Source organism: Medicago truncatula, chromosome 5, assembly GCF_003473485.1.
Source record: "Medicago truncatula cultivar Jemalong A17 chromosome 5, MtrunA17r5.0-ANR, whole genome shotgun sequence".
NCBI classification, from domain to species: domain Eukaryota; kingdom Viridiplantae; phylum Streptophyta; class Magnoliopsida; order Fabales; family Fabaceae; genus Medicago; species Medicago truncatula.
The window spans coordinates 29,813,976-29,835,202 of NC_053046.1; the positions used below are offsets into that span (position 1 = coordinate 29,813,976).

Consider the following 21,227-nt stretch of genomic DNA (forward strand, 5'->3'; position numbering starts at 1 on the left):
CTAACAACAACCTCCACAGCCACCTCCACAACCACCTCCACCGCCTCCATGATCCCCTCCACCATGATGCCCTCCACCACCACCTCCAGTACCTCCACCACTATTTACTTGCCCATGCCCTCCACCACAACCTCCACCACCACCTCCACACCCACCACCTACGCCGCCTCCATGATCCCCTCCACACCCACCACCTCCGCCGCCTCCATGATCCCCTCCACCATGATGCCCTCCACCACTATTTACTTGCCCATGCCCGCCACCACCACCTCCAGTACCTCCACCACTATTTACTTGCCCATGCCCGCCACAACCACCTCCAGTACCTCCACCACCATTTCCATGCCCGTGCCCTCCACCACCATCGCAACCGCCTGCTTGATTTCCATTTGAAGAAATGGACATTGCTCCAGCACTCATAATAAACATGTTATCATTCTTGGGAGCACTACCACTACGTTTTGTGACCTTCGTAGCTTTTGAAACATGTTGAGCACCATCATTCTTCTTTTTCTTGTCGCCCTTATCATCATCCCATTTCTTCCCTTGTTTGGAACTACAACTTCCCATGACGTAAAATTTTTATGAGAGAAAAAAATGATGTATTGTGTGATTCTAATAATCACGAGATCAATGGAAGATTCATAGAAACTACTTAGCATTTGTTTTCTATGAAATAAATTGCATTGCTATGATGCTATGAAATATTTTGTGTGATTTTATTTCTGCATGCTTTTTAAGTGGTAGCGTGGACTATTAACTGAACTATGTTCACGATGACAATAGGTTTCCATTAATCACCTCCTATTCACTTCTTCAAAATTAATCACGTCCCACATTTTTCTATCGAATAAAAATGTTTAATTTGGTCATTGAATTGTCAATTTGTTATCAATATAATCTCTTATTAAAGTCCCTTAAAAAAAATCTCTTATTAAAGTCAATTATAAAGTCATGAACTATTTGTATAAAAAAAAGTTCCTAAACTATTCTCCCATCGAAATATTTAGTCTATCAGTTAACGAAATTGTTTAACAATTAAATTGATGTATTTTTCGTATTTTAATTAGTTGATTTTAATAGTTTAAAACTAATTTGGTGAGAGATGAGAGGATAATAAATTAGGGATCAAATAAACGGTTTATTCTTTTCTTTTATATTTGATCTTAACTCTTCGTATTGATAATAGGGTCGGTCCAAAGGTCAATGTGTCAAAGTTAACTTTTAAGCTTTAAAATTTTGGCCCAAAACAAGTTAAATAAAAAATTAATTTTAGTTATAAATTAAAATTTGCTCAAAAAATGTTATAAATATATAGTGATAGATTATTATTAAATGTTTGCTTAGCTTAATTGTTTAATTTGTGGACCTCATATTCTCTTTGACCCAAGTTCAAACTTGATTTATCTTTTTACAGGTTTTTGTTATATTTTACTTTATTTTAAAATGCTTTGTTATAAAATTTGTTTTAAGGTTCTAAAAACATTGGTCCGGTCTTGTAAAGAAATATTTATATCCTTCTTACATTTATTTATATCAGCAACATTAGTTAAGAATGTAGCATCCAAAAACACCAACAAAACCAATATCGTCTCACAAAGAAAGAAACTCAAACTCATTACATTACTCAAGTGGTTAGATAAATGAGTATCCGTAATTTTGAATCGATCGAAACTATCCAAATTATTCACTTCATGACACAAACAATTTTTGAACAAATTTCATTTACCTTTAACCGAAGTCAAAATTACTATTGCGTTTTACTCTAAGAACAAAATAGTTAAACCAAAGAAACTCATCACAACCTACACCAAAAAAAAAAAGAAACTCCATCACAACATTAACATTAACAGGGGACAACTCATAGGCTATATATGAATCCCAACTACGTGATACGCGGGTAAGATACGTTAACAAAAATTTTATACCTAAAATTTATATGTATGTAAAATACTTGAAAAAAAAAAAGTATTGATTATTCTTCATTATTATATTAATATAAAAGTCACAATTTTTTAAAAATAATACATGTGATTAAAATAAAAAAAAATGTAAAGTTTTCGTATAAATCAAGAGAAACATCATTATAAGCATCTTAAAATTGAATTATATACATCTCTAGTGAATTTTCATAAAATTATCTCACTTTTTTACCCTTCAACTTTTCTAGGACATCTTGTCAAAAAAAATAACTTTTCTAAGACACATATATGTGAAGTATCTTATAAGTATCCTTGTGTATCTGTAGAGTATCCGATAAAATATTTTTAAAAAAATTAAAAAAATTAATTTCGATACTTCATGGGTACGTATCCGTTAGTATTTGTGGAGTATCGCGGTATCTAATACATGTAAGCCTCCGTTTTGGAGTATCTGAGCTTCATAGCTCATAGGTAGATTTTTTTTTTCCGATCCTATATGCCAAAAAAATCCAAATCTGATCCCTTTCACTTTTATTTTCCAAAATGACCCACTTTCTATTTTGGTGATTTTTTTTTTTGTCATTTTCCTCATTCCCGCCATTTGAAACAACGGGAATGAACCCCCTCTCTGACACATGTCTGTGCGTGACAGATTCTGCATGTTTGACCACTTTTTTTTTTTAATTTGTTTTTCATTACCGCCATTTTGAAATGGAGGGATTTTTTTTGTTGTTGCAACATATGTATATTAAAAACACAAATAATAATAAGTAAAAAATATTAATGATAATGTTAATAAATATTAATTTATTTGAACTCATAATACATAACGTTATTAACTATCAGTTATTTATGCTTGGACAATTTTTCCTAATATGACCGGTATGCCGACACAACCCACATTGTCTCGGTGTCGGAGTCCTCTCTACCACCTCATCGTCCATTTCAGTCTTTATGCGAGTACTATTGGGTCGACTTTTCTTTAGTCTTCGCATGTTTGGATTATGGCAAAGCTCAAGACCGTCGTATGGTGGCCAATAACTCTTGTCATAGACTACTTTGAATGTTGTGTTGTAGATGTAGTAAACAACACTCTTGTTTTTGAACACAACTGGAATAAGGATTGTATAATCATGGTGAAATGAAGAACACGCGACTATGACATGGGAACAAGGCAAATGTAAAGCTTGATATTTTCCACAATCACACCATCCCGCTTGTAGGTCCACCTTGAAAGTTCTCATTGGCCTTCCCTATCTATAGTTGACGCAGACTGAGAAGGAATACCTTTCTCGGTCAAACTGTTCGACATGATGGATGTTAGACTTAACAATGTCATCCTTAATCGCATTCTGGCAATATTCACTGAACACATCTCCAGAACCTACCCTTGCAAATGCTTTTGAGCCTATCGGCAAAGAGACATGTCAGCCTATAGTAGGTTGATTGGACTATAGGTGTAACAGGTAGGTTTTGTGTTCCCTTAAACACAGAGTTCCAAGACTCAACGATGTTGCTTGTCATGTCGCCCCATCTTCAACCCTCGTCATATGCTTGAGTCCGTTTTTCATGATTGCTTTTTAGTCAACAATTGAAGACTAACATTCATTATTTTAAACACTTTCGCTGGAGGCCCTATCTCAACTTTCATTACAACAACAAAGAAGAAAGCCAGATATGGTCTGCAAACACATATCTCATATGTTTTCAGATAGTCGAGAGACATCAGACAGATAGAGTAAGGCTTCAATTTGGCTTACCACAACATCCACCTGCCTTATTAGATAATTTGAAAGATTTCCACAAAATTTCTTTGACAAAAGATAAAATTAAAGACTCGTGGAGAGATAAGCATCATCGTCAAGTCCAATGGTGGAACCAACGTCATCAGTTAGCATTAGACAATGTTCGGTATAACCATGAGGTTTATCCAAATCGTCAATATTTTGCATGGTATTGGGAATTTTTCGGAGATCATTTGTGGCTTTCTAGAGAAGAATTATTGAAAACCCCAAGGCAAGCATGTGCAAGAATTTTACCAAGATTGTCGCGTGACTATCATGCAGCGCCATAAACCTATATGGTGTCAATTGAAAATATTTGGTCAAATGCACCTCCACCCCACAACCAATTCATTACACCTTCACCCACTTACTTTGACCAAAGCTTTAACCCATCCTCCAATTACAACTACAACCAAACTTACCAATCACCACCACAACCCACAAACCAAATCTTACAAAACACCTCAATCTCATATCCAAGCTATTCTCAACAAAGTCATCATGGAGAAAGCTCCCGAACATCAAACTATTCATTTGATGACATCAATCCAACTCAGTACACCTCACAAACCAGTTACCCAGACTAGTCACAATACTCCTCGTTCAACCTACCAACCCCTCCATACATTGTAAACTATCCCAAAACAAACTACACACCTCAATGGCCAAATTCACAAACTAATACCATAGAAAGTCTAACAGCAGGGTTTAACGACGATGACTTCGTTAATGAAATATGGACCAACTCAGCCCCACAAGTGAAAAATGAAGTCACTATGGAAACTAATGATGATACTGAAATTCCTGATGAGGATGTGGAACAGGAAGAGCACGAGGAAGAGGAAGAGCAAAACTAACGACCCGTACGAACTAAAAAAGATAAATTATGTGCTACGGGAGGTTATAGTTTACATTGGCGTAAATGGATGTTGTGGAGAAAGTAGTTTTTGTTTTTATTTCTAACACTATGAATAAAATAATTAGTGTTTTTAAATTAATAAATAATATTTATCATCATTATCCTTATAATTAATACGCATATGTTGCCTAAAAAAAACAAAAAACGAAAAAAAATAACCAATATTCAATCCCGCCATTTCAAATGGCGGTAATGAAAAAAAAATTAAAAGAAAAATGATCAAACCTGCGGAACCTGTCACGCACAGACATATGTCAGAGAAGGGGCTCATTCCCGCCGTTTCGAAAGGCAAGAATGAGGAAAACGACAAAAAAAAAAAAAAAAAAAACCACCAAAAATATAAAGTGGGTCATTTTGAAAAATAAAATTGAGAGGGGTTCAGATTTTGGATTTTTTTGGGATATAGGGTTAGAAGAAAAAAATTCTCATAGGTATAGAATATTTATGATGATAAATACAAAGCTAGCCACAACTTATATGATCTCATGATCAACATAATTTAGTTTTTATTTTCTATCTAATCGATGACTTCTATCAAGAACAATAATAGATTGATTACGAATTCTACTAACACTAACGTAATGTTGATTCCGCTTTCGTCCCCGACCTCTCATTATGAAATTATCAATTTCGGGTGATGTAAGTAGTTATGTAAACCTAAACTTTTTTGTAACCAAATTATTTAATAGATAATTCATTTTTTTAAATAATATATTGATAGAGGATATTTTAAATAATTATTTGATTAAAATTAAATTACTTATTTTAATCATGAAATAATTTTATTATATATAATGATGAGCAGGACTAGGGGTAAGGTTGTGATAACAAATTTTTAGGGGCAAGGTTGTCATACCAAAAAGCAAAACCTGAAGCCGCTGGAGTCTACAATTTATCTGTGTTTTAAAAGTAATTTTTAGTAGCGACTTTATTTTGATTTTGATCATATAAGAAAAGTTGTAATGGAGCCTCTAATGATTTCCAACCCTAATTTGTTTGATTGCTGCAAATGTTTTCAACCCTTAACTATTCCTGTCTTTCAGGTATGCATTTTCTTTTCATTTTTCTTTCATGAATTATTTTCATATGTGAAGAGCCAATATGTTTCAAGCTCTATATTCATTAGTGTCGGCTAACAGATACAGACACGGACACAAAACACTATACGACGATACGGCTATTAATTTGAGAAAATCGTATAATTTAGTGTAATTATGTGTGTGGTGTTGTGTGGGGCACGACACATGTCCATCACTGGGACTCGCCTAATATGAGTGTCTGCTTCGTAGCACATGACACACCCCATCATGCTCCAAATTAGACATGAGCGTGACCCCCCGAGTGACAAATGACCCAATAAATCTTGGATAGACTATGAAATTTTTGAGAAGAATATATTGAGAATGATTACCTTTATGTTGGTTATACTTTTGATTACAAAACTTGCTAACAAGCCTTACAATGAATCTCTTATTTTATTCTAACAAATGGTTCAAAGTATAATTTGATGATTTTCTTTTATGTTGCAATACCTTTCAGTGTGATAATGGTCATATTGTTTGCTCTACCTGCTGTACTAAACTTAGGAACAAGTGTCATGAGTGCTCGTTGCGCATTAGCTCAAAACGTTGTAAAGCCATTGAGAATATATTGTTATCTATTGAAATGCCATGTCCGAATGCAAACCATGGTTGCAAGGAGAAAATAAGTTACACTGGAAATAGGAAGCATGAAGACGAATGCATCTACTTTCCATGTTACTGCCCTCTTTCTGGTTGTGACTTTGCTGCATCATCAGAAGTGTTGTCCAACCATTTCAGCCATAAACATGGGGATTCTCGAATCAAATTTTCTTATGGTCACTCCTTCAATGTCTCTTTGAAGTCTAATGATGAAACCATTGTTCTTCAAGAGGAAACTGAGGGCAAACTATTTATTCTCAATAATAGAACCACACTTTTGGGAAATGGAGTCAATATTTGCTGCATTGGTCCTAACTCTTCTGAGTCCGAGTATAGTTATGATATATTGGCTAGGTCTCAGATATGCAAACTGACTTTACAGTCTTTTGTGAAGAACGTCCAAGAGGTTGCTTTAGCAACTCCTTCATCAGAGTTGCTTGTGATTCCATTTGGTTCTTCCGAACCTCTCAAGCTAGATATTTGTATAACCCCCATGGTACCTCCTATCTCCTTTTCTTTGCTTTATTATTATTTTTTTTTTCCGATTACATTTTTGTTATTTTCTTTTCTGTTTTGAATTTATACTATAGCATTTTATCTCAAATTCATCAGTTTTTGAAATGCCAAAACTAAGGTTGTTAGTGTTTTCTATTTTTGGATTAGTTCTTGAAATGTCAGTCTCAAATTTTCTTTTACTGATTTAATGGTATTTGTGGTGCAGATGCAAATCTACGTGGAAGATCTGATTGGAAAGACAATTCCCCTGAGGGTTGAGAGTTCAGACACGATAGTCGATGTGAAGAAGAAGATTCTTGACAAGGAAGGGATCCCAATACACGAGCAACGTCTAATCAACGACGGTAAGCAACTAGAGGACAATCTTACCCTTGCCAGTTACAACATCCAAGAGAACTCAACCATCCTCCTTGTCCTCCGCCTCCATGGGAGCTAGCTGACCAGCACGCCATATCTCCAATTACTTCATCCGAGCAAAGCAGGCAACTTTCCACCTCATCGTCCACCGCTGTCGGCAACCCTTATCGTGAAGACAATCCACCCTATATGTAGAGAAGTCATGCATTATTTGATAACATAGAGTCTGACTTTTGCTTTTCTTATTAAGATTTTGACTTGTTCTTTTTCGATTGCCTTGAGCTGTATAATGAGTTTTTTTGACTGGAGATGATTTTCTGCAACTGAAGAAACCTATTTACTGGGAATCAAGCTGCTTAATTGTTGTTTCTCACTCTTAGATATTTTCTTGATCCTACATTTCCTGAAATTTTTTGTAAGCGTAATATCTAAATATAATTAAAATAATGTATGTTATCAACATGAGTTGAGTCTAGCGGAAGATGTTAGATTCCCACAAGTGTGTTGAACCAATTTACTTAATTCCGATTGAAAGAGGCACACACATTAAGGCTCTATTTACGAGTTTGGAGGCCACAACTCCTCTATTTTGTACTATATACACTAAAGATTCAACATGTCATGAATCTAAATACATAACCAAAAAACAAACAAAGGAAACTTTCATGTTTCAATCAACATACAACTGAATATTACATGATTCTTTCTCAAGCCTTTAAGGGTAAGGATTTTCATCTTCCATAAGAAAATAAATGAGTGTAATAATCAATGAAAATGGTGTCATATTAATCTCACTGTGGTTTTTGCTCCACCTTAGCTCTAATCTTCTGCTCCAAAACAGAAACCTCAGTTTCAAGACTAAACATTCTGTTCAAAGCATGCATATTCTCAAGTGTCTCACTCAAAGTCCTACTATCACTCCCATCACATCTCAAATGTTGCATTGGACCATGAAGCATTTTATTCACTATACCTTTACTTAGATCATCCACAGCTTTTTGTGTCTTCTTATTTATATCATCACCCATTTTACCTAAACATTTCTCAAGCTCAGCAACCCTTAATCTTTCAGCATAAGCCCTTAATTTCTTAATGGTTGGAACAGTTTCTAATGAGTCTCTCCAAGCTTCAAATTGTCCCGATTCTTCGCCGATGATCACTTGTGCTTCCATTGCTTTTCTTAGCCTATCCTCTTTGTTGGCAGCCACAACCTCTTTAAGATCATCAACATTGTAAACCTTAACAGACTCAAGGTCATCGACACATGAACCTACGTTTCTCGGAACAGAAATATCTACGAAGAGGCGTTTTCCTCCCATTTCTTCGCTTGCTAAAGGAAGTTCCTTAACATTTTGTTTAAAAATCAAAGGATTCTCTGATGCAGTGCTAGTGAAAACAACATCTGCTTCACCAATACATTCAAGCATTTCCGAAAGCGGTTTGTAGATTATCTCAACATCATTTATTTCTTCACGGATTGCTGCGACTCTCCCTTCGGTTCTATTAACAACTACCATCTTTTTACACCCTTTTGCAACCAAATGTTTGATCACAAGCTTCCCCATTTTACCAGCTCCAATAACAAGCATTCTTGCATTTCCATGTGAGGCTTGATCAGGTAACTTCATCAAGGCTAATTCGACTGCAGCCGAGCTAACAGAAACTGCACCAGCTGCAATGTTGGTCTCGGTTCGGACCCTTTTACCGACGGTGATTGCGTGCTTGAACAAACCACTGATGTTTCTACCAAAGCCATTAACTCCTTGTCCTGCTTTCACAACTTGTTTGACTTGTGAAAGGATTTGACCTTCTCCCATTACAAGAGAATCAAGACCTGCTGATACTTCAAAAAGGTGTTGTGTTGCATCTTTGTTGTATAGCAAAAATAGATACTTTGAAAGCTCTGATGCAGGTATACCACTTGTCTGCAAAACAAGAAAATAACAGAAATATCCAATATGTATCAATGCAACAGAAAACAAAAACAAATTGAGTGTATGTTTGGATTGACGATGTATATTTGGATTTCGGAAAAAGCTATAGCTTGTAGCTTCACACTTGCCGTGGTTCCAACATGCACTAATTCTTGCACGAACTCGGTATTATCATGAGATTCAATTAATAAAAAACTCACTGAATTAAGCGCTCATCATGTAACTCCTTTCCTTTGTATAAAATAAAGTCAAAATGTTTTTGTATAAGCTATAAGTTTTTTCATGAGCTCACTCAAATAGTCTCACTAATGTTTATGTCTACAGATAAACTTAAACATGTCAAACCATACATATATGTAGATATTAGCTTTCACAAGAACTGCGTATAGAGAAAAAAGTGAACCTACATTGGACATCCATTCGGTGACTTCTTTGACACCACGGTGCTGAGAAAGTGCGACAACATATATCTCCATTCGGTTGCAGGTGCTCAGAACTGCTGCTTCTTCAATATGATTCAGATTACAAAGCTCACCAATGGCTCTAGGCCATTCTGCTTCTGGTATGGCAAGTTTTTCGCGCACATCGACGGGTGTAGTATGAATACTTAGCCCTATAACGACAATACTGCTCCTTTCCTTTGTATATCCTGTTGAAAGTCAATTTCATGTGTTTTTTTTTTTGTTGTAATTATGTTATATAATTGAAATATTCACTAACTTCGTCGATGATTAATATCTACCGAGGAATATAACATAATAAAGTTTGCATGTTCTATTCTAATCTATTTTCAACATAGGTCTAATACTCTTAATGAAGAACTATACAGTCCATATAGGGAAATTATATTCTCAACAGGAATTTGACAACAATTTATATGGATATAACAAGGTGTCACAATTCATTAACCATCCACGAACATAACTAATCATGATTTTAAACATCATTAACCATAACTTTCATGTGTTTAATTTTGCATACATGATATCCACTAACCACAATTTGAGATCAAATGTACACCTGAAAATCTTGGTTAACGATGTTCAAAATCATTGTTAATTGGCATAACTTTATGATTAATTAATTACGACACCTAATTATATTCATTAACCATCCACTAAACATAATTAACCATGTATTCAATCTGCATTAACCAACAAATTATTATAATAAAAATTGATTTTATATATTTTAATTTGTAACCACTAATCTTAACCATATAATTGAACCATTCATTATTTAACTAAAAAAACATTCAAAGAGGACTTACTATCAGCTGCAGAAGCTTTAAGCTGTTGTAGTGCAGAAACAGATTTAGCATTATCACTAGGATCAATCAAAACATCAGAAGATGAAGCGTCACAACGAATTGAGCCTCTACTTTGAACAAAGCTCTTTTTATTACTACCAAAAAATGATAAATGAGTAGTAACATAAGAGGAAGATGTTGTTGAAGAAGAAGAACAACATTTAAGGAACAAAGGTTCCAATTTAGCACCATAGAAACTAGTTGAAACAGCCATTGTAATTAGTGTACTTAGACAATAATAGTAATATGTTACTTGGAACTAAAACTATGTTTATGTTTATGTTTGTGTATGGTTGGTTTGGTTTTTGGAGTTTTTGTGTGGAAATGAATAATGAAATGATGTGGCAAAAGATGTGGCGTATGGAAAGTTTTTGGAATTATTTGAGAATGTGTGATTTCTTTGTGTTCTGATTGGTTGGTGAGTACACGTTTTATCCACACTCCTTCAATTCTATCATCATCCCTCTCTGTTCCAATATGAATCTCATGTTTAATAAAAAAATTGTATATATATACTTGGTCTCATATTTTACTTTGTTTTTAGTACTAAGTTTTTCTTTATTTTTTTATATTTTATTTTCAAGTTTGATTTTTTATTCTTAGGAATATACCATATTTCTTCTTAAAAAAAAGGAATATACCATATTTTATTTTAATTATTATTTTGTTTTAATATTATCTTTTCATATTAAAGTTGGTGTTTGTAATATCAGTCATATTATGTATAGTCCGTCTCAAATATGAATAAAAGAATAGAGCGTCGTGTTAGGCAATCAAATCTTTATGATATGATGACTATCTAACTTAAAAACTTTTGCTGAATCTATGATATAAATTATATATATATATATATATATATATACACACACACACACACACACGCACACATACATACATATAATATGTATAAAGAAAATAGGGGGTTTCGGAGAGATTTTAGGCAGACTTTTTTGTTATTCCAATTATACATTTAAATAAATTTTTATATAATAATATTATATTATTACCTATTCGTGTTATTAAAAAAGATATAAAAACTCTATAAAAAAATATAAAAATTATTATATTTGTTATATTATTGCTATAATTGAAAAATATAAATATGGTTTGTTGAGTTTGTTACATTTGAAAGTCACAAATATGTATATCTTTTATGCAAATTATTGGTGAATTTGGAGTTCCTTATTACACCCCTAATTTAATTGTTATTTTACTTTTTTTTTTTTTTTTTTGACAAATTGTTATTTTACTTGATGGTCTCTCCTCTTGCAAATAAAAAGTTTTGGTCTTTTTTGGAGTGAAAATAAAAAGTTTTGGTCTTTTTTGGGAGTGAAAGGGTCAAATGTCATTTAAAATATTCAATACGAAAGGTCACAAAATAAGTAAATAAAAAGTAGTAAATAAAACAATGATATTTTTGTGGTGTACATACCATATTTTGACATTGACGTGAGACATGACACAATTTGAAAATTACGTGATAGTGGCATTCAATTTGCTAAAAATTAACAAAATCTGAGAGCCATGCATGTTTTTAAAGAGAGGGAAGATGATAATAAACAAAGGGGAGCATTGATATGTAGCAGGGAAAGTTTTCCAGGATTACTGGATAATTCTTAGCTGCAACTTTCATTCCAAAAAGTGGGCACACTAGAGCTACACGAAATGGAATGTGTGATTGTTTTATGGGGTAAAGTTAAGTTTACTCAAAAGTTTCTCCGATTAGTAATCGGATTCTAATAAGATAACTTTTTTATTGAAAAGATAAAATTTTAAATTTTTTATATGATAAATGTACATTTTTTAAAAAAATTATTTTATATTTAGCAAGAGAGGGAGGACAAATATGTGTGGAAGTTTAACAACAAGGGTCTGTATATGGTTAATTCGGCATATAGATACGCAATGGAAACTCTTATATGACAATGAAGAATTAAGAGTACCGGATGAGTGGAGCAGAATATGATGTATGTGTGGGTCGGGTCCAGTGGCGGATCTTGAGTTAAGTTTCAGAAAGAAAATAATATTATAAATTGGTGTGGTGGTACAATTGCTTGATTGTAAGATGAGTGACGCCGGTTCAAATCCCACCTTTAACTGATTGAGAGACTGCACAACTGCTGCAACACCAACATATTAGTTGTAATATCATGCCTAATATGATATTTATATAAAAGTTGGGAGGTGCAGTGGCACCTGTATGTCAAGGAGATCCGCCCATGTGTGTGCCGCAACGTGTTAAAGTTTTTGTTTGGAGAATGCTCATTGGTTGGTTACCTACACGTATGAGGCTTCAAGATAAGGGCGTTGACTGTTAGGGCAATTGTCCTTATTGTGAAAACCATTACAAAAATGAATGGCACATTTTTGTTGGATGTGAGATAGCGAAGCAAATAGGGATGGAAGCAGGATTGTGGAAAACAATTGCTAGTTTTGTTAACACCGCAGCTGATTTTGCAAACCTGTTCTTTTCAAATTTCTGCAGGTTATCCAGAGATGTGGTGACAAATATCATCATGATCCTGTAATGTCTATGGCGGAGACGTAACGAAAAGGTGTGGCATGACGAGGCGAAGGAGCCACATATATCTATTTAGTTAATGCATGACAACTTAAGGGAATAACTATCTATCTGAGATCCCAAAACAAGTTCTGTTGCAGAGTAGCCTGTTACATACACGAATTCGAAAACCACCACCAAAGGGTTATGTGAAGTGTAATGTGGACGCTGCCATTTTCTATAATCAATGGCGCTTTGGTATTGGAATGTGTATTTGAGACATTTGGGGACATTTTATTAAAGCGCTGACGAAATGGTTTGAAGGAAGTCCACCTCCAATGGAAGCAGAAGCAATTGGGTTGAAGGAAACTATAATTTGACTTGGTGAGTTGGGGTTATCAAAAGTGTCAATTGAACTACATTGCAAGCTAGTGGTAGACGACATTGGTGATAGCTCGGTGAATCAGTCCAAATTTAACAATTTATTAAGCATATGTAGGTCACTCTTAAATCAACATCCAAACTTTGAGATAAATTTTATTAAAAGAAGACAAGTTAATTATGTTATCCATTGCTTAGCAAATAATTTAACCCTCCTTAAAAAAAAAAAAAAAATTTAACCTTAAAAAAAGATATAACCCTAATTTTTATACCAAATCAAGGGCTTAGATCTCTTTATTTTCCCAAGTCATCAAATCTCAACCCTTAATCCCCAAAATAATCCGAAACACCACTGTGAGGAGCTCAACGCCGTCAGCCTCACCGTAATCCGCCGTGAAACTTCCCCGGAGCCCAACCCGCCACCGCCATCTTCTTTTCCACCCCTTTTGGTAAGTTTCCTCTTCCCTTTATTCTCTCTATTGTTCCCCTTATTTTCTTCCCCCAAAACCCTAATTCTACAGTACTTGAATTCGGTTCTGCATTCATGTTAATTTCAAGGTTATTTGATTTCTCAATGAGTACTGTTATTTTTCTCAATAAGCTATTTACTATAAGTTCATATACTATAAGCTAGCTTATCAGCTTTCCGCTATTGCTGCATAAATGTTGTTAAGGATGATGAGCTAATGATGGAAACTTAGGTACTTAATAGTTGTTAATAATTGGAAAATATACTGCAGAATTGGCAATTCATATTAGTAAAGTAAGATATCAACGGTTAAGGTCGTAATGAATTTAGTACAGAACAATGATAGGTATCAATGTTAAAATAGTGATTGCATAGAGTAGTAACTATTGAGTGTGCCGATGATTTGTGATGCCATGGAAAGTAAAATCTTTATTTGTTATAGGATAGTTGTTAGAATATAAGAAAAACTCTTCTAATATCAATGTTAGACTCTGAAGCACAGGTACTCCTAAATTGGTGAAGTAACTGTATCGTATCGGGTACATACCAGTACAGGGTACATGTACTGTAGTCGTACCATACGTACCAGACCTACCCATTTTTAGTTAGTTGATTCACGTTAGTGGATACAACGAAAAGGTGCAGGTCGTTGAAATATAGTAGAAGTCATTTTGGTTTTTTATTGTATTTCAATTGTCTCTCTTGCTTTTGATGAAAATAGGGAGGCCGTGAACAAAACAAGTGAATCTCTGAAGCATGACGATAGAAGTGTGGTTAAGTACATGGTTAAAATATGAATAGTATTATACTATTTTTATTATAATTGGATTTTTTTTTTTCGCAGCATGTTTCTACAACAACAATGGTAGAGTAATTCACTGAAAAAGATATTTTCTTTGATATTTTATTTTAATGTACCTGTACCTTTGTTTTTTAAAAGTTTCTGTATTCTGTACCTATGCATCACAATCAACGTTTATCTTGTACTTTTTTTAATCTTATAGCATCTCATATGATTAGTTTTATTTTAAAATAGCAAATATTAGTGATTATTTTGTTAATGGGGGGAATTTAACTCATGACCTCTATGATCTTGTATCTCTTATTGGCGGGAGTTGAACCGCATGACCTATATGATCTTATACTATCTCTTACGATCTTAGAGTATCTTGTGTCCCTATAAAATGGTTAGTGTTTAGTCTTTTCAATGAGGGAAGTATAAAATTAACAGGTAGTCAATCCCGGATAGTGGCGTGGAGCGGTTGACCTCAAAAGTGGGAGAATGTCTAGTCGGATGGCCGCTATTTGATCAATTTTTGGACATATTAAATGATTAATACTGTTAACACATATCTAATGTAAAATTAACGGAATAACTGAAAAATCACAAAATATTCACAGTGAGCAATACAAAGTCTTAACAATGAAAAAAGAAAAAAACTGAAAGGATTTGAGCTTTGATGGGAAAATAAAAAGTAGTGGGGAAATAAAGCAAAAAGAGAGGAAAATTACAAACAGTGCTTAAGAAAAGAATAATACAAAGAATTTTTTAAACAGGAACAGGGAAAATAGAAAACCTTGAATAAGTAGGAAGAAGAAAAAATAGGAACGGAGGAAAACTATAGGACTTGGAAAAGAAAAACAGAGTATGCATCGAAAGGAAGCAGGAAACAGAATAAGAAAACTGGAAAAAACAGAACCTGGTCGTGTGGGGATTCAGTGGAAGCTTGGGACTGTTTGACAGTGGCGTGGAGCTGAGCCGAGGTGGTGTCTTTGTCTGTCTTGCAGAAAACGATAGGAAAGAAGAAATGAAGGAGGAAGATGGTTTTCAATCCGCATGACGAAGAAAGCAGTTATGCATTTGCAAGGAAGAAGAAAGTTGGATTTGCATGTGAAATACCCCTCTAAAGTCTCAATTTTTAGGGAAAAATGGAATTTTTGTAAGAACCATAACTCTTGCGGAGAAGATGTGACGCACCGCAGTTTTCTGTTTCCGAAAGTGCCTGTTGCAGCCAATGGCCAATCTGCTTTGCAATGTCGAGATCGCGCCGCTATTGACTACCTAGAATTCATATCAATTATTAGTTAATGTGATTGTTAATTCCAATCCCATTAACAACTAATATATAAGGCATGCTTACACGTGACTAATTATTCTAAGCATGTGGTCAATGCATGCCATGAATACTTTTTTTTGACGATGCATGCTATGCATACATAATAGACATAGTTGATGATGAAACAAATGGATATGATCGTATTGATTATTAAAAAGATATGGGTTGGTTATGCTAATTAGATTAGTATATAAATATAAATAGTATTTAATATTGTTGTATGTTTGGGATTTAATTTTTGGTGAGCACCCTTTTGGTCTGTATCCGTGACTTTGATGAGAGAATCAAGATGTTTGCGCATGAGAGAATCAAGATGTGTTCATTAGTTTACTGAAAGGAACTTCGCTGCAAAAGGAAGACTTTCCTAATGTAGACATGTTTGCGAATCTAAATTATTTCGGGAAGCAAAAAGCCCTGGGCAGGCTAATATGTGGTTAGATTACCTTTTTATTTAATTGATTGTATATTTGATGTTTGAAATATGTCATGTTTGGTGACTTTTTTTGATCAACTTCTTAATTGTTGGATTGTGCGCGCGTGTATAGCTACATATATAAAATCTTGTCTTTTTTCTCTTGATTTTTTGTTAGCACATTATGCCTGATCATTGCCCCACATATGCAGGCTCAGAATAATACCGAAAATTAAAAATATCAAACAGAGGTTTGGCTCTTGCTTGTCTACTTCCCTGCAATAGATGATATACGAATCTTAAAATGTCAAAACTATCTCTTTGTGGGTTATGTTGACGATTCTGATGATGGTTTCTTCTACTGCCCTAAGTGTAATGTTCGGTTTGATGGTGTTTTTGACAATGATGTTGATGATGTGATTGATGTCTACATACTCAGATTCCGACGCAAGAAATCTGCTGCAATCAAAGCCGAACCAAACTCTCAACCTTGCTCTGAATATGATGCATGGTCCAAATTTGTTAATAATCTCTTAGAAGATGAAACTCAACAGAATGATGATATTCACATAATAGAACAGAATATTGATGGGACAAGTGTCTCACATCCCAGTGATTTTGGAAGCTCTAAACATAAAACCTCAAAATACTATCACAACCACAACCAGATAAGGATGCGGCACTTGATGGGGTTGCAGATGATGATTGAGCTTCAATGCAAAGCACTAGTGAAGGAGTTTAAGGTTACTCCTTTAATATGTGGCTTGGTTGGACCAATATGGTTGAGGTTTATCTCCAAGACTGGTGTTTTTGATGATGACCGGGCTTATACAGTAATGCACAACTCTGAGATGCAGAAAGAAGGTAATTATATGAAGCTTCCTCGTGTGCATTTCTACATTCACATTTACATTACAATGTGTTCCCTTTTTTGTTTAATGGTCTGATTCTGAAGAAATCCAATTATCAACATGGTAGGAAATCTATTTATTATAGTTTTTGATTGTTAACCAAGTGTCTAGTATAGTATTTTTCACCACCCTGAAGATGTTTGACTCATTTTCCTCAAGTATAACTTGTAATTTGTTGATTTTATTTCTTCCTTGTTCTCAGGAGAACCAGAAGATTATACTATACGTGGCAAATACAGAGAAGAACCCCACAACATGTTTGGTCAACGATTTGTTATGATATGGTTAAGGTATTTGAAGAACAGGATTCCACTAGCTTGTACAATTGCTGTTTCATATCTGGCATGTCATATTGCTAGGAAGCCATCCTACCATCAGACATGATGAAGTGGACACTCGAAGGGAAGCTTCCATATTTTTCTGCCTTTGTTGAACTTGAAAGGCTCATGAAACATGAATCACTTGCATGTCCCATCAGTTCAAGTGCTATGTTCAAGCCCCAGCGAGCTATACCGGTACAAAAGCTAGAATCATTTGCTGCATCAATTGCTCATTGCATAGGCTTGGAGTTACCTCCTGTGAACTTTCATGCAATGCAATAGCATATCGTTACCTTAAAAAATTATCTCTTCCTGTCGAAAAGATTCTTCCTTATGCATGCCGTATTTATGAATGGTTGATGCCTCCCGACTTGTGGTTATCTTTTACAAAGGATTATTTTAGGTTACCTACTCATGTTTGTGCTGTATCAATTCTGGTGATAGCTATAAGGATTTTGTATAACATAAATGGTTATGGAGAATGGGAGAAAAGTTTATCTTGTAATGTTGGTGACAAAGACAATGGCGAAATGGATACCACTTTTGCCTCTCATGACGAGCATTTTTTGGTAAAGGTTCTGCTAAAGATCCAATAGGATGTCAAAAACACAAAATGGATTCTGCTGTGCTTCTCCAACACCTTCATGCAATATATGAAGAGATTGCAGATAACCACGGTAAAGTTATTTACTTGCATTATTATCTTGTTGAACCTATGTTGTGAGTTTATTTATTTTCTTAACTCGTCTTTTTCACAAAGAGAGAGGACATTAATGTTTACTAAGAGAGAGAGAGAGAACATAAATGCACAATGTTTATAGAGAGACATTCTCGTTGCTAATTGCTCATTAATACATGAACTTATCAGTAGTCAATATATGATGATCACAATTTTTTTTTTTTTTTTTTTTTTTTTTTTTTTTAATATTTGTGAGCATAACAAGTATGAATAGGTATAGCTACATATTTTCCCTCCGCCTATATCAATATATATTCTTATACTATGAATTTGTCTCAAAAAACATACAATTTTGTTTCTTTAGTAAGATGTATTGGACGTGTATAATGTCTATATGACAATTGTGTTTTTAGTTGGTGAGAAGTGTCAGAGATGTATCTTCTAAGTATTGGTGGAAGTATTTTAAAATCAATTTAAACTATTATCATACATTTTGGGTATGTATCTGGAAGTATCTGACCCGTATCAGTATCAGATATGTGTCAAACATTGATACACTTCATTTTTTAAGTATGTAGGGTTTATAAAATTTTACAGCAGTCAAAATGATTATCTAACATCTTGTATTTTTGCAGAGTATTCGAAGGACTTACCTACTTATCTCAAATACCGTAGAGATGTTGTCTTTGATGGATCAAAAGAACAATCTTATGATAATTATGAGGAACAAAGAATGATTGAAATCCTAAGGAATTTTTATCAGAATGAAAAGGTAATTGAAGACTTGGATTAATTGTTCCATGGGGATGCCCAAACATTTATAATTATAATATCTTGGAACTACCGTCAACTTCGTTCTAGTTTTTCTTGGGGATGTGTCAGTAATGAAGTTGCATCGCATTGGTGATTTGGATTTATTTTTCATTAATAGTGAATCTTGAAAAGTAAATTAGCTATATCATCATTTCCCTGACTAAATGACATTAAACTTCATGAAAGATGACATTAAGAAAGGAACATATTACGTATGAGATAATTTCCTGAAAATATAATGAGAGGCATTTTCTTTCTTAACAAGTGAGGTGTCTTTAAATATTGAACAAAATCTGTTTCGATGATGTTTATTATGAAAACTTACTAAACAATGACATCGTATTTGTCCTCTTCGGCATATATCGTTGAAATATTTCATTTTCACATTCTCTTGATAATTATGTAGTTTTCTTTTGGTATACTATGTAGGTCTTTTAATGCGTGTACATTCGCCGTGTAATGTCTAGTTTCTAGGAATTCCTTTTATTATGAAATTTTTTTCCTTTTCATAATCGCTTGATATATTATAAAGAAAGCTTATCATAATCAATTCTCATTTGAAGATGCTTTTTTATTTCAGAATACCACCAAACCATCAGAACATGCAGGGAAATCCAATACTTCTTTTAACCGATTGAGGTTGACGGATGAAGGGCACATTAGGAGGACATCTAAGATGAAAAATGTAAGAAGAGAATGTTTCAATGATCCCTCTCTTGATGATGGCACCTGCCGTGTAGATGACTTTCCTGGAAGTTTGAATAATGATAATTCCTCGAGACTTCGCCATATGGTGAAGACTCAGTTTTCAACAAGAACGGCGGTTCAGGAAAAGCTGTAGTCGATGAAGCCATTACACAAATGAAATTAGACATGGAGGAAAACCTATTTTGTTATGTACCACCTCGCGTCAAGCCGAAGAACCTTGATTATGTTCACTATGTCAGAAAGAAGGATAAAGGTGCCATGACTTACGTTGCTCATGCTGATTATTACATTTTGCTTCGGACTTGTGCCAGAATTGCACAAGTTGACATTAGGATTTTGCAAATTGGTGTTTTGAGACTTGAGAAAAGACTTGCTTGGCTGGAGAAACGGGTTGATCAATGCTTGCATTTGAAACCTTCCAGTATTTCTTGTCAGTTTTGTAGTGTTAAAACCACTAAAAATGTTTCAGCAGATGTGCCTTAACTATCAAATTTGAATATATATATATTTTTTTTTTTATAAAGTTTAACTTAAAAGAAATAGAGTTGAACCAGAATATAATTCATTTACCTTTTTTTTTTTATAATTTTTTTCTTCCAATTATTCCGACTATTATACTCCTATATAGGTAATTGCTCTTTAGGCACCCAACAATCGCTCTCGAGCATCCAATGAATGGTGATCTGTTGTTCGATACTTTATTGATTAGTTAGGAAATTTTTTAAATTGGTTCAACTGATTTAAAAAGTGAGCCGAACGGTAGTTAACTACTGTTTGACTTAAAAATTATCTCCTATATATTATATATGGGCTAAAGAAGGAACACTCTATTGCTTAAAAATTTGTAAAAACACCCATGGTTCTAAAGAAAAAAACTCTATCGAAAGATACATTTACAAAACTTGAGAAACTCAGGAGACCACTAAATCAATTTCCAAAGATGGAAAACTAAAAAGTAATTATTTTGATTTCACATATGCATAAAAATAATATTATCTGAAGAATTTAATTTGTATATAACATATCAATACTGTAATTTTTACACATACATCCAATTAAATTACATGTTCAATTGATATTTATAGAATTATTTTAAAAACTAACCTAAAAATGACGTATTAGTATGATTTTATTGGATACATATGTAAAAAATATTTACACCATTAACACATAGAAACTAGTTTCTTACCGTAATTAGTTATAGTATAGTTTTGTCATCGAAGTTTAACTTAAAATTATTGAAAAAAATAATTGAAATGGTTTTATTATATTATATTTATGCAGGGTTAAAAATTTGGGGTGATTATCCGGAAGTCCTAGTTCAACTGACAAAAATGCCGAAATTATTAGGCCGGATGCTATGATTGGGATTCGAACCCCCGATACTTTCACTTATGTGTGTGAGTTTATAATGACTTTGCCATTTCGTCTATCTACCAAAATAAAATAAAATTTTGGCGTGACTAATGGCCATGCACCCACGTCATAAAATTT

The 21,227-nt window shown here is 33.9% G+C and overlaps 4 protein-coding genes across 4 annotated transcripts; 2 read left to right on the forward strand and 2 right to left on the reverse strand.

The window, feature by feature from the left end:
- Positions 1-570, reverse strand: LOC11423807 (glycine-rich cell wall structural protein). Its single transcript, XM_003615344.1, has one exon. The coding sequence runs from the start codon at positions 568-570 to the stop codon at positions 1-3; it is 570 nt and encodes a 189-aa protein (XP_003615392.1).
- Positions 571-6,163: 5,593 nt separating this feature from the next.
- On the forward strand, positions 6,164-7,527 carry LOC11418747 (E3 ubiquitin-protein ligase SINA-like 10). Its single transcript, XM_003615345.4, has 2 exons — positions 6,164-6,803; positions 7,029-7,527. The coding sequence occupies exons 1-2, from the start codon at positions 6,291-6,293 to the stop codon at positions 7,257-7,259; spliced, it is 744 nt and encodes a 247-aa protein (XP_003615393.2). The 5' UTR covers positions 6,164-6,290; the 3' UTR covers positions 7,260-7,527.
- Positions 7,528-7,779: 252 nt separating this feature from the next.
- Positions 7,780-10,810, reverse strand: LOC11421100 (glutamyl-tRNA reductase 1, chloroplastic). Its single transcript, XM_003615346.3, has 3 exons — positions 10,385-10,810; positions 9,522-9,763; positions 7,780-9,105 (listed from the first exon to the last, which is right to left on the reverse strand). The coding sequence occupies exons 1-3, from the start codon at positions 10,635-10,637 to the stop codon at positions 7,972-7,974; spliced, it is 1,629 nt and encodes a 542-aa protein (XP_003615394.1). The 5' UTR covers positions 10,638-10,810; the 3' UTR covers positions 7,780-7,971.
- Positions 10,811-16,541: 5,731 nt separating this feature from the next.
- On the forward strand, positions 16,542-20,239 carry LOC11419712 (TATA box-binding protein-associated factor RNA polymerase I subunit B; the record flags this gene model as incomplete). Its single annotated transcript, XM_024784908.2, has 4 exons — positions 16,542-17,166; positions 17,416-18,210; positions 18,848-18,984; positions 19,606-20,239. Coding segments are annotated over 2 exons (807 nt in total), but the record flags the coding sequence as incomplete, so codon positions are not given.
- Positions 20,240-21,227: the final 988 nt, after the last annotated feature.

What these genes read in the sequence shown, in the direction of transcription:
- LOC11418747 (XM_003615345.4), top strand. Translation starts at nt 6,291, where the DNA reads ATGCCATGTCCGAATGCAAACCATGGTTGCAAGGAGAAAATAAGTTAC. An exon ending in ATATTTGTATAACCCCCATG is followed by an intron (nt 6,804 to 7,028) that starts GTACCTCCTATC and finishes TTTGTGGTGCAG; the next exon opens with ATGCAAATCTACGTGGAAGA.
- LOC11423807 (XM_003615344.1), bottom strand. Translation starts at nt 570, where the DNA reads ATGGGAAGTTGTAGTTCCAAACAAGGGAAGAAATGGGATGATGATAAG.
- LOC11421100 (XM_003615346.3), bottom strand. Translation starts at nt 10,637, where the DNA reads ATGGCTGTTTCAACTAGTTTCTATGGTGCTAAATTGGAACCTTTGTTC. An exon ending in TAAAGCTTCTGCAGCTGATA is followed by an intron (nt 9,764 to 10,384) that starts GTAAGTCCTCTT and finishes GACTTTCAACAG; the next exon opens with GATATACAAAGGAAAGGAGC. An exon ending in TCACCGAATGGATGTCCAAT is followed by an intron (nt 9,106 to 9,521) that starts GTAGGTTCACTT and finishes CTTGTTTTGCAG; the next exon opens with ACAAGTGGTATACCTGCATC.